This window comes from Odocoileus virginianus, chromosome 9 (genome assembly GCF_023699985.2).
Source record: "Odocoileus virginianus isolate 20LAN1187 ecotype Illinois chromosome 9, Ovbor_1.2, whole genome shotgun sequence".
Classification (NCBI taxonomy): domain Eukaryota; kingdom Metazoa; phylum Chordata; class Mammalia; order Artiodactyla; family Cervidae; genus Odocoileus; species Odocoileus virginianus.
The window spans coordinates 35,174,467-35,190,905 of NC_069682.1; the positions used below are offsets into that span (position 1 = coordinate 35,174,467).

The following is a 16,439-nucleotide window of genomic DNA, read 5'->3' on the forward strand; positions in this document are numbered from 1 at the left end:
GGGCGGGGCATGAGCGCCGCAATGCTTGCTGGGGCCGCCGTGCTTGGGCGGGGCCTAGCCTGAGGGCAAAGCGCGGGACGGACGAAAGAACCGGCCCGCGGGGTCGTTCGCGCGCTGAAGCTAGCGGAGGGCACCGGCTTCTGAGGTACCTCCCTGCTGGCTGTTCCCTACCATGATTCTCGTGCGAGGGACCGCCGCTGGCCTGGTCCTGTGGGGCTCCGCCGAAGCGCGTACAGGGCGGCGGGGCGCTACTGACCGCCCCTGGCGGTTCAGACCGGTCGGAAGCGCGAGTGCCCAGTCTTGAGTGGATCCTAGCGGCGCCCACTGTAGGGGGTGTGAGGGGGTTAGATGAGAGCTCTCCCTCCATGCTACTTTTCAGAGTCTGGTTGTCAATCTTATGGTTCCCTGGGGAGAAGTTGGGGGGAGGAATAAATGGGAGATTTGGGAGTGCCATATTGTTGCTCTTCAGTCGTGCACGACTCTTTGCGACCCATGGACTGCATCCCAGCCGGTGGACTGCAGCACGCCAGGCTCCTCTGGCCTCCACCGTCTTCTGGCGTTTGATCAAATCCATGCCCATCAAGTTCGTGACGTGAGCTTCCCTGGTGGCTCAGACGGTGATGCTATCTCACCGGCTTATCTTCTGTTGCCCCCTTCTTCCTTTGCCTTCCGTCTTTCCCAGCATCAGGGTCTTATTGGAAAGACCGCTCTTCACATCAGGTGGCCAAACTATTGGAACTTCAGCAGCAGCTCTTCCAGTGACTATTCAAGGTTGATTTCCTTTAGGATTGACTGGGTTTGATCTCTTGGCTGTCCAAGGGACTCTCAAGAGGCTTTTTCAGCACCACAATTTGAAAGGGTTGTGACACATAGCCCACTACTTCTGAAGAAGGAAATGGCAACCCACTCCAGTATTCTTGCCTAGAGAGTCCATGGATCTGGTCGCAAAGAGTCGGACACCACAGCACATAGGCAAACAAGGACCTGCTGTAAAGCACAGAAAACTACTCGATACCCTGCAATGGCCTATGTGGGATAAGAATCTTAAAGAGAGGGGATATATGTGTATGTATAACTGACTCACTTTGCTCTACACCTGAAACTGATATTGTAAATCAACTATACTCCAATAAAAATTTTTTTTTGGAATCTGATGTTTAGGGATTAGTGGTTAAACTGCTAAGTGTGACCACCAGGCTCCTCTAGCGTCCTGGCCTGTGTTTCTTTGTATCACACAGAGCTCCCTTCATAGGCGGCAGTGGGCACCGTAGTGAATGTTAGGGACACCTGTCTACTATTTCACATTTAACAAATGCTGGTCCTTCAGAAGTAGTTTTGTACAAATAGTACCAATTCCAAGCTCAGCTGCAGGACAAGACAAGAGATCGACTGATAAGCTTTTGGGACAAGGAATAGCAACTTTATTTGGAAAGCCAGCAGACCCAGAGGATGGTGGACTAGTGCCCCAAAGAGCCATTTTTCCAGAGTTAGAATTGAGACTTCTTTTATCCTAAAAGAGGAGGGAGTGTTGCTGGTTGTTGCAAACTTCTTGGTGCAGGAATCCTTTGTTCTTGTAGCTGCCCAGGGAGGTCTGGTCACAATGCTCCGAAGCCTTTGTTCTTGTAGCTGCCCAGGGAGGTCTGGCCACAATGCTCCTAAAAACCTCAAACAAGACAATTATTTCTGTTCTGTAACTTTTTATGCTTGGAAAAGTGTTAGTACCTTTAAAGATCAGAATTCTGAGAATGGGCCCTCCTGTATATTCCAGGCTGTAGGCATAACATTCTCCTACAAAAGATGCAAAGCACGCATTAAGCCCTGGCAGGGAACTAAGGTTAGAATTAAAGGAATAGAAAAGTCAGGTTTGTTCTCTGTTAAACATGCTGGGGAAAAAAAAAAAATGTTGAAAAAGCTTATTGAATACAATTTAAAGAGCAATAGCATACTGTTGCAGCTTTCACTTTGATGGTTCAAACATTTAACACATCTAATATCTAATACCACTTTCTCTTTGATAGGAAAGCAAAAATTAAAAAGGCCTTCAACGTTACAAGTATACCAGAGGGAAGTGAAAAAAAGTCTAAAGATGAAGGTATTTCAGACCATCTGCAGGCAGCTTCAAAGTTCAAAGAGGGTTTTTGTAGAAACAGCCCCCCGTGTTGTTTTCTCCACTTCCTCTTATTTGTGTGGCCGGAAGAAAAGAGTGAACCCTTATGAACAAGTGGACCAGGAAAAATACTCTGATTTGGTCAGGTCTGTCTTGTCGTTCAGAGGCCATGCTCGGACTCCACAGTCTCTGTTCGAGGAAGACGCTTTACTCTATGGACCGGTGAGTAAGAGTAAGGCCCCAAAGCAAGAAGAAGAAGCAGTTCCACAAAATTGGTTTCCTCTGTTCAATCCAGAGAAAAGCATAAAACCAGACCCAGCAAGGGATCCTCCAGTTCCTCTGAAAATCCCTTTTCAAAGGAATGCGATACCAAGTGTGACCCGAGTCCTGCAGCAGACCATGACGTCAGAACAGACTTTCTACCTGGAGAAGTGGAGGCAGCGCATGATTCTGGAACTGGGAGAGGATGGCTTTGCCGAATATACTTCAAGTAATCTTCTCAATCCTGATTCTTATGGTTATTATGTTTCCCAGAGTAGAAGGCACCACTATAGCTAGTGAGGAGCTGCTTTCAGATGATAGTATTAACAGCGTTTTTTAGAACTCACTTTATTATCATGACAACCCTATGAAGCACAGATACCATTATCCCCATTTTACAGATAAAATTAAAGCAGAGAGATCAAATACTCTGACTAAAAGATGTATAAAATTCATTTGTTTTATAAGCTATAGACTTGAGTCTTAGAATTTCCTGTTGTTTTTTTTTAATGGGATAGTCAATAATCACATAATGGAGTTCTAGTTGTAGCTAGGCATTCTGTTCAGAATCTAGTAAATGCCCCCTTGCTCTGCTTACTTGTAAATTTAAAGACTGGCAATAAGTCAGAACGTGTGATCTGTATTTAGATCTTAGTAAACTGAGGCAGATGTTCAGAGCCTGCAACTCCTGTCCTAACTCACTAACTTGGACAACCAAGGAAAATAGCTTTCATAAAATAGATTCCACCCAAAAGCAAGATGAAAGAAGAGACCGTTAGTACAGGTGAATTCGCTGCTCCCCAGCAGGATCACAGTTGTTAAAGCTAAGTTTACACTGAGCATCCTTTAGTCCACGCTTCCCAGAGAGCAGGACATGCACCCGTAGTGGTGCAGAAGCACTTTAATTTAGGAGTAATACTTATTTTGAGGCATCTTAGAACAAAGATATGTGTATGCGTAACACATTAAACCTGTGGTCACATGTGGTTTAAAGGAAAAATGTTAAGTATTTAGGTGGCATTTGGATATGGCGAAAATTATCAAGCCCCATATAAATTCCTCAGCTGCCTCAGCCAAGGACTGCATGCCAGGGCTGACTGCCCTCTTAATATAGTTAAGTAGCAACAACCACCAAATTTCTCAGCTTGTTAAATGAGCAACATTTTTAAAAAATATTTTAGTGGCATTTTAAGTTTTTTATCTGAAACACTAGAATTTAAAATGGACATTGTTTCCTATGGAAAGTTTTGTTTTGTTTTGTTTTATTCTCTTTAAACCAGAACTATCACAGCTTGTGGGGATCTAAGAAACCTGCTGGGATGTTACGTACCTAGGTCTGTAGCTCTTGGCACAAAGGAAGGAAGTGCTTTGCTGGCTCCTTCATAAGGAGAGGAGTTGTTTGGTTTGAGCCAGCCCACTATCCCAGGTGAAGAGAAAACTGGTTGACTCCATGAAATCAACTTTATAGATCTAGATTAGTATGATATGATTTCTCGGTCAATTTAGGATCAACCTTAAACAGGCAGAATTAATTTTTTTTTTTTTTTTAAATAATGGGGCAGTCACATACAGATTCATGCCATGGCCCCAAAAAAGAAGAAAGAAAAAGAGCAGGAAGGTACGCTCCTGGCAGTCCAGTGGCTCCACTATAGCAGCGCTAGTTCCATCCCTGGTCAGGGAACTAAGATGCCACACGCTGCACAGTGTGACCAAAAAACCCCCCAAAACATAGGGTCAGTTTCCCAAGCACCAATTTACCTTTTGAAGATTGTGGAGGATAAGAAAGTCTGACTTTGATTTATACTTGTGTTGATCCTAGTGGGAAAGCTGGGGTTTATATTTTCCTTTTTTTTGCTACATTGAATTTTTTTTTATTCTGAAATATCCATGCTTGTCAGTTAGAATATAGGAGATTCATGATTTTTTTGTTGTTAATGTAAGACTTGAAAACACTGCACTTTTATTCAAGGAACACTGTAACTTAATTGCTATCTGCAATAACTCTTAAATCTTTTAAAATTTATTTTCACAAGCAGAATCATGTTTAATTGTTCTTAGCTTTACAATCCTAAGGAATCCTGTAACCCAGATCCTCATGTTTGTTGCCTTGCACCTTACATGTGAAGAGCTCGCCAGGGGGTAAAGACTGCAGTGGAGAATGGGTTGTCTCTTAGCTGGGCTCTTGATAAAGCCCTTTTTTTCCTTCCTGTTTTTAACGTGTTTGTGTTCTGCTTCATTAAAGCTAATCTGTAGATGAAAACTACACTTCTTTTCCCTGGGTTTTAACTCCATAAGTCTTAAACATTTGTAGGCCTTTTATGTACTGATAAGTCCAATTAAGGCAGGTAAATTCGGAGTGGAATAACTTAGGTCCTCAGTTGAATTTCACTTCACTTTGTAAGTCGTGTCCCCAAAGCAATTCCATTTTTTGCCAGTAGTAGAACTGACCTTTCAAAATCTTTGTAAAAACTACTTGGCAAAGGTAATATGGTTTGCCATTGCCTCATTAGCCGAGGACTTTCCCCATTTTCTGTGGGCGTGTCTCCAAGCACATATATTTGCTCCTCTGTTTCTGTGTGTCGCTCTACCTGATGGCCCCTGAGTTTTCTTCTTGCTCTACTGGGTGACGGGCTGGAATGAGCATGGACTCTGGGGCCAGGCCCATGCAGCTTTTTGCTTTGGGCAGTTTAATAGCACTGCCTAGGCCTCATTAAACTGGGGGAGAAGATCCTTATCTTGCCGGGTTGCTGTGTTTCAAAGTTAACAGTTTGAAAGTGCCAAATTTAGCGCTTAGTATAGCAACACCCTCTGTCTTTCCTTCCTTAATCAAGAGTCAAGTGAATATATAGTATATCTCGCACTTGTTGAATATGTTTGTGTTCTCTTTTCTTAACTTAAAAGTGTATGAGGAAAAAGAAAATGAGGACAGAGCCACTACCTCAGGCTGCCCTCATCCTAAAAGCAAGCACAGGTGCAGAATGTCATGTTTTCCTCCCCTCCCCCAAGCCCCACAACGTTAATTCCTGCATGCCTTGATTTTCATGCCTTTCCTGTCACTAAGCCTATTGGTAAAGGACGCCTCCACCAGTGTTCATAAGTCAGATTTGGTTGTAAAAAGAGCTATAAACAAGTGCAGTTCTCTAAATGTCTAACAACTATCACAGCTGGTTAACTTACTGGTTAACTTACATTAAATGAATTCTAAAATTCACAGTGCTATGTGAATTCACTAGGTATGATCCTGCAGCCCCCAAATCTTCAATGCTAGCTTTGGCCTAATTCTACTAGAAATGCTTCATTTTAATCCATTGTATTATCTAAACTCTTCTAGTCCCTTTTGTTCTCAAAGTGCATTCTTATGTTTCACAGGAGGCTGAAATATGGTGTCTTAAAGGTTATCACTTAAAGGAAATTCATGTGATTTTTTAATTTCACTGTTCAGAGTCTTACAGAGTATTTGTTCTTTAGTACTAGCTTTGTTTGGGGTATTTTTTGTTGTTGTCCCTTTCCTCTGATTTTCTTTTCAGACATGTTTTTACAAGGGAAGCAGTTTCATGGAGCCTTGGAAAGCATACTTTCACCCCAGGGGAACTTAAAAGAGAGAGATGAAAGTCTCCTTGAATCTGGCTACGTCCAAAGTGTGCAGCATGTTTTGAAAGACATCAGTGGAGTGCGGGCCCTGGAAAGTGCAGTTAAACATGAGACCTTACAGTATGTGGGTCTGCTGGACTGTGTGGCTGATTATCAGTAAGTATATTTGGTTTTTCACATCAAATGTGGAGGTGAATTAATTCTGGGTGGGACGCATGGTTCCCATCCAGCACTAGTTTTTCCTCTCAACTCCTGCTTCAAGGTAGAGCCTGTGCAAAGTCACATCAGGTGAGAGCCATGTCATCCTTGTCAATCTATGTGCCCAAGTCAGGGTGTTTGGCAGAAGAAAGGTGTAACTGTCCAGTATGGCTAGGATGGCCTGTTTTCCAGCATGTCCCCCCGCTCCCCACCCTCAGGCAAGGTACCAGCCATAAGATCCAATTTGATTCCTGCATTGTTTTTCCTGTTTTGCTAAAAGTGACACCTTGGTCTATTGGCCCTGAAAATCAACTTTCTTCAAGGCTTCCATGCAGTGTTTGACATGCAGAGGAATGCTGAGCTCACTAAAACTTCCTGTGATCTTTAAGTTGCTGCTGTTACTGTTTTCCCCACTTACTCCAGATTTCAAGGGTAGATATAACCTGCAGATATCCGTATTCCCCAAGAAAGCATATGAGCAATAAAGAGGGTGGGGGCAAAATCTGTTAGTATAACCCATGGAACTCTAGTTAAAAGATAACTGGGCTCTGGAGACACGCTGCCTGAGTTTGGTTTCTGAGTTTTCTTCTTAACTATGGGCTACTTACTTAGCTTCTCTGTACCTCCATTTGTTCATCTGTAAAATAGGGCAAATAATAGTACCTACCTCACTGGTTTGTTACAGAGGTTAAATGAGACATTCCTAGTACAATACTTAAAATGCATACTATCTGCTCAGAAAGTGCTAGCCTTGTTATTTTGACCCTCTTCTCTCTTTTTAACTGCTGTTTAGTGTGAATGAAGTGTACCCGCTTCCATACTGGGAGCTCTCAGGTTATTTCTAGAGCTTCACAGTTACAAACTAGCAGTGACCAGGTCTCCTCGTGTTCTGTCCTGACAGTTTCTTTTGGCAGGTGCACAGGTTCATTGGTTTGTTTTGGTGAGCGACCTGTGAGATACGAATAAATCCAGTCGATCTGAAGTAGGCCTGGGCATGAATGGTTCTTAAATTCTCCAGGCACTTATCACTTGCACCCGGGATATCAAACCGTTGCTCTATGGTACAGACCTGAAAGGGAAATTATGGGGTCACAGGGAATGGGTATTTTAAGACTGTGTCTCATCATTTCAGTCTGCGTTTCAAAATAAATTAGGTCAAGCACCTTTTCATTTGTTAAAGAGCTATTTGTGGACTGTCTTATTGCAATTTTAATTTGGGTTTATAGTATTAAGATTTTTTTTTCCATAGTATTAAGTTCTATAAGTTATAGTACATTTCTGGAAACAGTGGTACATGGCAGAACTTGATACTGTAGGATATTTTTATCAAGGGAGAGAACTGGGAATGGTAGCTCCCTGGGGCTGCTGGGGCCTCTCTTCTTTTGCAGAGATTGTCAAGCTTTATGGAATGGAAAACAGTTACAAAGATGATATGCTACCTCTACATCTGCACCATCCAGTAGGGTAGCAGTGGGCCCTATAGGCCACTAAGCACTTGACTGGGACTGGTCCACACTGACGTGTGCTGTAAATACACAAACTAGATAACAGTGAGTTTGCACAAAAAAGAATGTAAAATATCTCATTAACAACTTTTTAATGTTAATTATATACTGAAATGATCATATTTTGGATATATTGGGTTAAATGTTAAAATTTCACCTGTTTCTTTTTGGATGTAGCTACTGGAAAATTTTGAATGGTGTGTATAGCTCACATTTTCTTTCTTTTAGACAGCGCTCCTCTAGCCTGGTTTTATAAATAGCTTGCATAGGTTCTAACTTCAGGGTTATGTTAACAGGAAGATCTCCCTCTGAACAGCTGGTTTTGAACCTGAAGTCAAGACAGATCTGTAAGAGTGCTTGAGAGTCACTGGTTCTCAACTCATCCGCCCTGCAGTCCTTTTGACATGTGCGGTTGGCACGTGTAAAACCCCACCAGGATAGGGGAGAGGGAGGAATGTACTGGTTATTTTATTTAAAAAAAAAAAAAATGTGGCAGGACTTTTTTCTTTCCCCAAGATCCCTAATAGAAAGTAATATATCTCTGCCCTGTGTGTAAACTTTTAGGACAGGAACCAGGTCTTCTCATTTGTTTTTCTACATATTGCTGCTACCTTTTAAGTGATGATAGACTTGAACTCCAGCTTTGGTTTCTGAGGCACCCTGGTGCTTGGTCCCTTACAATGGGGACTTTGCTGCTGGTCTGTTGTGGTTCATTCTGATAGACGTTTGAAGCAAAATCAACTAAGATACTAGCAGATGTAGTTTCTATTCCCTTGTCAACTATTAAACCGTGGAGGTCCAAAGAGAAGCCTAGAAAGTTGAGAGGCTTGCTCTGGGGAGACTGTTTCCCAGCCCTGGCACCTGGCCCCTCACTGTAGCCCTGTGGTGAACCCCTTCACACCTCGTCATTGACCTGAATGAGGGGCTCAACACCTCTTCAGTTCCAAGTAAAGTTCAGGAGGGCTGTCTGCTTGGAACTGGGGGGAATGGAAGCCATAGTCATCGGGTGACAAGCAGCAAACTATAGTAAGAAGAGGTTTAGCCTAACAGAGTCTCAGTTTGAGCTGTCACCTTCAAGGGCTTCCTCTGGTTTCTCTCTAGGGGCAAGCTTTGTGTGATTGATTGGAAGACATCAGAGAAGCCAAAGCCTTTCATCCGAAACACGTTTGACAACCCACTGCAAGTCGTGGCGTATGTTGGTGCCGTGAACCACGACGCCAACTACAGCTTTCAGGTCAGGACGCAGAGCCTGGCTTACTTCAGGCTTTGCCCATGCCAGGTCATAGCTCCTTCAAGTTCTATCCTGTGTGTATCCAACCGCTTCCTCTGTTCTGCCCTTCTACACTTCACAGAGCACTTTCCCCACTTCCTGGGCTTTTTGTTGTTAATAGTTCTTTAATGATCACAGTGGGTTCTTTATGTTCATCTTTCTGTTCTTGTGTATCATCAGCCCGTCTTAGAAACTGAGGTGGGAGCTCTCACTGCTAATTGTTTTGCTCTGGGCTTGCCCTGGAGTGAGAAGGGAGCGAGCCTCAGTCCTGGTGCCGCTGCAAACTCTGGAATCGCCCTGCTCTTTCCTAGGTTCAGTGTGGCTTGATCGTGGTGGCCTATAAAGACGGGTCCCCCGCCCACCCACATTTCATGGACGCCAAGCTCTGCTCCCAGTACTGGGCAAAGTGGCTTCTTCGACTGGAAGAATATACAAAGAAGGAAAAGAGCCAGAATATCCAGAAACTAGATTAGGGGCAGGAAGCCGCATTGGAACAGGAAGCACTTGTTCACAGTCAGGAAGATGTGTCGCTATTTGCTGTGACCTGAGATGAGGTGCCACAGGGTCTGAGAGCTGCATCAACACAGGCACAACCAGTAACTTGTTGGAATTATTGCAACCAAAAAGGTGAAGCCAGAAAAGTTAAATTCAAAGAATCGGACTCGCGCCCATAAAAGACCATCTCTGCCACCTTTGGCTGGCATTTCCCTGGATAAGGGACAGGCAGCACTGGACTGCCACAGTGTTGCTGACTCTCGGACCTTCTGTGTCCAGGGCAGTATGCTCAGTCTTTGCACTGAGACATTCAGGGCAGTGAGGCTTGGTGTGCCAAGCGCTTCCCTGGGGCACACCGTGGGGAGCGGGCCACTGTGTGTGCAGTGAGAATGCCAGTGGAGATTCCTAGATGATGCCTTAGTTTTTGGGGTTCCCTGTATTTCATTTGAGGGAGAAAGCATCCATTTACCATTTTTAAAGAATAAACATGTGATCTCTTAGCCTCCAATTAACATTGCTCTCCGGAAAGACTGTGCACACTCCTGTATTGCTGCATTGCCCCTTGGCCTTCTGCCAGATAATCCTCGGAAGCGGCTGGGCCCCCTCTGAGAATTGTACTTCTGGGTATTTTGGTAGCTATCTTCTGGTTTGAGTCAAAGAGTCGTGTACATGGAGAAAATTGTTTATGGAATTTTCCAGCTACGGGGAACAATAATGACATCTTTTGGGGTTTTTTTTCTGTGTTTGATCAGTGATAAAATTAATTAGTAGTCACTGGGTTTGGGAAACCTAAATAAAATGCCCACTACCCCCCTGGGGGATGGCTCCCTGTTTCATGGTGTAGGTTAGCACTTAAGTTACAGTTGCTATCTTAAAATAGTAGGTGCTCCAGTCACTTTTTTCTTTCATTAGCCATTAATTATAAGAAATAAAAGATGAAGTAAAGGCTTTTGGTTTTGCTTTTTATTTAAATGTGTGCATTTACAGGGTGATTTCACAAACCTGGAATTGTTTAGATTTCGTTTGTAAATTCAGTACCTTACCCACCTTAATCTTGACCCAGTAGCTTTGGGGTGTGTTACACATACATGCACACAAGGTCACCTCACAGGGAAAGTGAGCTTTGAGTGGGGCGAAGGCTTGAGGGAGACCTTGTGATGACTCCACACACCTCGCGTGCTTTTCAAGCAGCCTAGTGAGTAAGTGAGTGAGTGAGTGAAAGTCGCTCAGTCATGTCCAACTCTGTGACCCCATGGACTATAGAGTCCATGGAATTCTCCAGGCCAGAATACTGGAGTGGGTAGCCTTTCCCTTCTCCAGGGGATCTTCCCAACCCAGGGATCAAACCCAGGTCTCCCACATTGCAGACAGTTTCTTTACCAGCTGAGCCACAAGGGAAGCCTTTCAAGCAGCCTATATTCCCATAATTTCCAAAGTTAGGGATCACGTGAAAATATTCAGAGTGTCCCAGCTGGTGTGGCCCCAGCCCCACCAAGCACTACCCTGGAGTTCAGAAGCCCAGACCCAGCAAGTTCTCTCTGGTGCAAATAGTCACATCCTGGACCTGTCAGTCTGCACCCAGAGCTAGTTCAGTTCAGTCGCTCAGCCATGTCTGACTCTTTGCGACAAGTAGCACACCAGTCCTCCCTGTCCATCACCAACTCCCAGAGCCTACTCAAACTCATGTCCATTGGGTCGGTGATGCCATCCAACCATCTCATCCTCTGTCATCCCCTTGTCCTCCCGCTTTTAATCTTTCCCAGCATCAGGGTCTTTTTCACTGAATCAGCTCTTCACCTCAGGTGGCCAAAGTATTGAAGTTTCAGTTTCAGCATCAGTCCTTCTAATTAGTATTCAGGACTAATTTCCTTTAGGATAGACTAGTTTGATCTTGCTGTCTAAGGGACTCTCAAGAGTCTTCTGCAACACCACAGTTCTAAAGTATCAATTCTTCAGCACTCAGCTTTCTTTATGGTCCACCTCTCACATCCATACATGACTACTGGAAAAACCATAGATTTGACTATATGGAACTTTGTTGGTAAGGTAATGTCTCTGCTTTTTAATACACTGACTAGGTTGGTCATAGCTTTTCTCCCAAGGAGAAGCGTCTTTTAATTTCATGGCTGCAGCCACTGTCTGCAGTGATTTTGGAGCCCAAGAAAATAAAGTCTGTCACTGTTTCCGTTGTTTCCCCATCTATCTGCCATGAAGTGATGGGACCAGATGCCATGATCTTAGTTTTTTGAATGTTGACTTTTAAGCCAGCTTTTTCACTCGCCTCTTTCACTTTCATCAGGAGGCTCTTTAGTTCCTCTTTGCTTTCTGCCATAAGAGTGGTGTTATCTGCATATCTGAGGTTACTGATATTCCCCCTGCAATCTTGATTCCAGCTTGTGCTTCATCCAGTCCAGCATTTCGCATGATGTAGTCTGCATACAAATTAAATAAGCAGGGTGACAACATACAGCCTTGACGTACTCCTTTCTCAATTTGGAACCAGTCCGTTCCATGTCCAGTTCTACCTGTTGCTTCTTGACCTGCATACAGATTTCTCAGGAGTCAGGTAAGGTGGTCTGGTAGTCCCATCTCTTGAAGAATTTTCCACAGTTTGTTGAGATCCACACAGTCAAAGGCTTTAGCATAGTCAATGAAGCAGATGTTTTTCTGGAACTCTCTTGCTTTTTCTATGATCCAGCAGATGTTGGCAATTTGCTCCCAAGCTAAGGTGGCACCAGTTGTTCCATGAAGGACCCTCAGTCCACCCAGGAAGCCCTGCTGGGAGCGAGGACAATTACAGCCTCCCTGCAGCCCCCACCCCTCAGCTTTCCCAGTGATGGACGCTCAGCCCTGGGGGTGTGGGGGGCTCAAGCGAAAAGCAGTTGTTTCACTACTGAGGCTCAGAAGAGCACATCTAAAGGAGCCACAGCTTTTCAAGAGTTGCCGTGGCTGTTACCAGTGTTTGGATTCCTCCTACTCCTGTATGTGACATGACGTATTAACCTCCAGTGAAGTGAAGCAGGATTTGCAACAAGGAGAGAGTCTAATTGAGAATAATTCAAACATTTTGAAAAGGAGGTGCAGATGGCTCTACTGAGACTTCCTCACAAAAGTGCAGAACAGCCAAACTGCCCTGAGCTTTGAGAGCATCCGGTAGATGCAAAGCTGTCTACTCAAAAACTATTCCCCTTTTTCCTCTGCAATCCTACACCTTTTTTTTTTTTTTTTTTTTTGCAGTGTGACTTGTGGAATCTTAGTTCCCTGACCAGGGATTGAACCTGAGCCCCAGCATTGAAAGTGCAGAGTCCTAACTACTGGACCATCAGGAAACTCCCTATGCATTATTATTATTAATGCATTTAGCAGCTAGCAAAAGCTCCATGGTGGCACTGAAAGCCAATTTTCAATTTTTTCCCCCTCAGACTTGGCTTCTCGCTCAGAGCCATTAGTCCCCATAAATCTGGGACCATTAATCTCTATAAACCTCTTCCGGTTCTAGGAAAGCTTGTCAACAAAATCCAACATACGATTTTTGTAAGCATTCACCCTAGTGAATACAGGAAGCGGGTTTGTCCTAAGTCATTGTGTTTCCAGGTAACCCATTTGGATGGAGAATCCCATAGACAGAGGAGCCTGGCGGACTACAGTCCATGGGGTCACAAAGAGTCGGACACAACTGTGCACATAAACTCATTACTTACTTAATTTGCCTACAGGCTTTAGAAGGAGTTGGAGGGGGTAATTTGTTTTAATCACCAATCTTTCCACCTGAGCAATTAAACATTTGATTTTAACCTACCCTACCATCCTCCTACACACAAAAACTAAAGCAAGGAAGGTTGGAACTTTTATGTTTAAAGAAACACCTTAGTCGTTTGGAGTTGGTGTCTAAGGAGAAACACTGTCTTAAACCAAACCAATTAATTACTAAGTAAAAGACAAGTGACTCTCCTGGGCTCCCACCACCTCCTTCCTTTCCTTCAAGGTTAACAAGATGTCCTAGCTGGCATCTAACCCGCTGAACTTGAAAGCTATTTACACTAAAGAGGCTTCCTAGGGAGACCGCCTTACCTGAGCAAAGGCTTCCCTGGTGCCTTGACAATCACAGCTGTCAGATTTAAGAAATGCATTTGTGAAGATCAATCATAAAACGCTATTCGAAGTTAGAGTGGGGTTTGAGATTTTTCCTTTTTGCTCAAGAGATTTAGGGAGGAAGATGGGGAGACAAAAAATAATAGGCATTACACATAAAAGCCTTTCTCCCTAATCCTGCTTCCCTCTCCCTTAAGATGTGTGTGTGCCTGCTAAGTCACTTTAGTCATGTCCGACTCTTTGCAACCCTATGGACTGTAGCCCGTTAGGCTCCTCTGTCCAGGGGACTCTCCAGGCAAGAATATTGGAGTGGGTAGCCATTCCCTTCTCCAGGGGATCTTCCTGACCCAGGGATAGATCTTGGGTCTCAGGCATTGCAGGTAGATTCTTTAACCATCTGAGCTACCAGGAGAGCCTCCCTTGAAATAAACACCATCATAAATTTGGTGCGTTCTCTTTCTAGCATGTCCTTTTACAGTCTTAAAGCTTACACATGTGCTGGTCTCCATGAATAACAGGCAGTTCTGCTTTCTGTGTTGGTTTCTACCTCTGTGTCTCAACACAAGTCTCAAGACCATCCAGGCTGATGCCCCTAAATCCAGCGCAGGACCCCCAGCCGCTCTGCATGTCCCCTCCTGTTTCACAGTCTCACCTGTGGACTGTTAGACTGTTCTCTCCTGCCGACATCACTGCAGTGAGCACCCCCATGTGTGCCTGTTCACAGGACACTCAGGGCACGTGCAGTGCAACGGAAGCAGGTGTGGGTCTTGGCCCTCCCACTTACCAGTTCCGTGACCTTGGGCAGTTTACCTGATCTCTCTGTGGCTGGCTTCCTCATTTGTAAATTGACGGGAAATGAGAGCATTTCTTTGAGCTGTGCAGATTAAATGTGGCTGCATGCCTGGCACACGGCAGGAACCAGTACCTGTTGGCCATCCTCATCTTCATCGAGATGAGGCCTGCCATGTCCGCCAGGTCCCCATCGTGCCCGGTGTGAGCGTCACTGCCCAGTCCCCCCACCACTGTGATGTCAGCTCCCGCTCCCACCATGCTAAGTCTTTTCAGTCATGTCCAACTCGTGGCGACCCCATGAGCTGTAGCCCTCGAGGCTCCTCTGTCCATGGGAGTTTCCAGGCAAGGACACTGGAGTGGGTTGCCATTTCCTACTCCAGGGATCTTCCCAACCCAGGGATCGAACCCTTGGCTCTTATGTCTCCTGCATTGGCAGGCGGGTTCTTTACGACTAGCACCACCTGGGAAGCCCTTTCTGCTCCCACCAGTGCTGCTGAAATGTCCTGCTTTCCTGCATCTTTACTATTAAGAGCGTGTAACATGCCAACATGATGGGGTGAAAATTTTTACTTTATAGCTTCAAAAGCAATATTGCTTGAATTGTTTGTGTCGCTAAGTTGTGTCTACTGCAACCCCAATAAATGTAGCCCGCCAGGCTCCTCTAAAATCTGTATTAAAACGGGACTGCCACCTAGTGGTGGGAGAAGATGGCCTGCAGTTAGGGCAAGAAGCCCAAGTACAGGTGGACCCATGCGTACCTCTTTGGGCATTTCAGTCATTCACACACATCTGAACTGAAGCAAACCACATGAGAGCTCTTCTCTTCTCTTCTTCCCATTTGAGGCAACTTGTGATTCCTCACTTTTTCTGGTACAACAGTGTGGAGACTTGGCTGCCCAGTGCTGGGCAGCCTCTTCCAGCCAGTGACTCTGGCTCCCTGGCTCACAAGAGCAGTGGGGTAGATTAGGAACAAAGCTGTTTACAGAACGGTGGCTTCCGAGGCTCCAGCCAGGGAGGCTTTCCCTGAGCAAACGTCGTCCCATAGGGGGAGGTTCAGGAGCAGGCAGTCATCAGGGCTGTGCCGAAAAACTGCCCCCCAGGGCTGAGCTGAGCCCCAGTCAATGTCCTTCCAAACCAGGGCCTTGGACGGTCTGCTGTGAAGACTTCTAAGATCACAGCTGAGAAAGATGAGTGCACAAAAATGTTGTTGTTCAGTCACTAAGTCATGTCCAACTCTTTGCGACCCCATGGCCTGCAGCAAACCAGGCTTCTCTGTCCATCACCGACTCCCTGAGTTTCCTCAAACTCATGTCCATTGAGTCGATGATGCCATCCAACCATCTCATCCTCTCTTACCCCCTTCTCCTCTTGCCCTCAATTTTTCCCAGCATCAGGATCTTTTCCAATGAGTTAGTTCTTCGCATCAGGTGGCCAAAGTATTAGAGCTTCAGCTTCAGCATCAGTCTTTCCAATGAATATTCAGGGTTGATTTCCTTTAGGATTGACTGGTTGGATCTCCTTGAAGTCCAAGGGACTCTCAAGAGTCTTCACCAACACCACAGTTCAAAAGCATCCATTTTTAGGTGCTCAGCCTTCATGTTCCAACTTTCACATTTTACATGACTACTGGAAAAACCATAGCTTTGACTAGACGGACCTTTGTCATCAAAGTGATGTCTCTGCTTTTTAAAACACTGTCTAGGTTTGACATAGCTATTCTTCCAAGGAGCAAGTGTCTTTTAATTTCATGGCTGCAGTCACCATCTGCACTGATTTTGGAGCCCGAGAAAATGAAATCTGACACTTTCCAACACGAAAATATTAATCCATACTATCAAAGTTAGAGATACATATTAAAAGATCTCTAAAAAAATGTTCCATGAACAATAGAGTGTTAAAAAGCAATGACTGGGACTTCTCTGGTGGCACAGTGGATAAGAATCCACCTACCAATGCAGGGGACATGAGTTCAATCCCCGGTCCCTGAAGATTCCACATGCCACAGAGCAGCTATGCCTGTGTGCCACAACTATTGAGCCTGGGAGCTGCAATAACTGAAGCCCATGTGCCCTAGAGCCCATGATCAGCAACACACAAAACCATCACAATGAGAAGCCCACTAACAGCA

At 44.8% G+C, this 16,439-nt stretch overlaps 1 protein-coding gene and 1 non-coding gene across 2 annotated transcripts; one reads left to right on the forward strand and one right to left on the reverse strand.

Moving 5' to 3' along the window:
* The first annotated feature begins 27 nt into the window (after window positions 1-27).
* MGME1 (mitochondrial genome maintenance exonuclease 1) lies at window positions 28-10,375 on the forward strand. Its single transcript, XM_020878953.2, has 5 exons — window positions 28-145; window positions 2,019-2,597; window positions 5,896-6,115; window positions 8,764-8,896; window positions 9,244-10,375. The coding sequence occupies exons 2-5, from the start codon at window positions 2,087-2,089 to the stop codon at window positions 9,403-9,405; spliced, it is 1,026 nt and encodes a 341-aa protein (XP_020734612.2). The 5' UTR covers window positions 28-145; window positions 2,019-2,086; the 3' UTR covers window positions 9,406-10,375.
* A 2,309-nt stretch (window positions 10,376-12,684) lies between these two features.
* TRNAE-UUC (transfer RNA glutamic acid (anticodon UUC)) lies at window positions 12,685-12,756 on the reverse strand. Its single transcript has one exon. It is a non-coding gene; the product is annotated as a tRNA-Glu (tRNA).
* Window positions 12,757-16,439: the final 3,683 nt, after the last annotated feature.

Coding starts and splice junctions, on each gene's coding strand:
- MGME1 (XM_020878953.2), top strand. CDS start 2,087: ATGAAGGTATTTCAGACCATCTGCAGGCAGCTTCAAAGTTCAAAGAGG. Junction 2,598..5,895: donor CTTTGCCGAATATACTTCAA/GTAATCTTCTCA, acceptor TTTTCTTTTCAG/ACATGTTTTTACAAGGGAAG. Junction 6,116..8,763: donor GACTGTGTGGCTGATTATCA/GTAAGTATATTT, acceptor GTTTCTCTCTAG/GGGCAAGCTTTGTGTGATTG.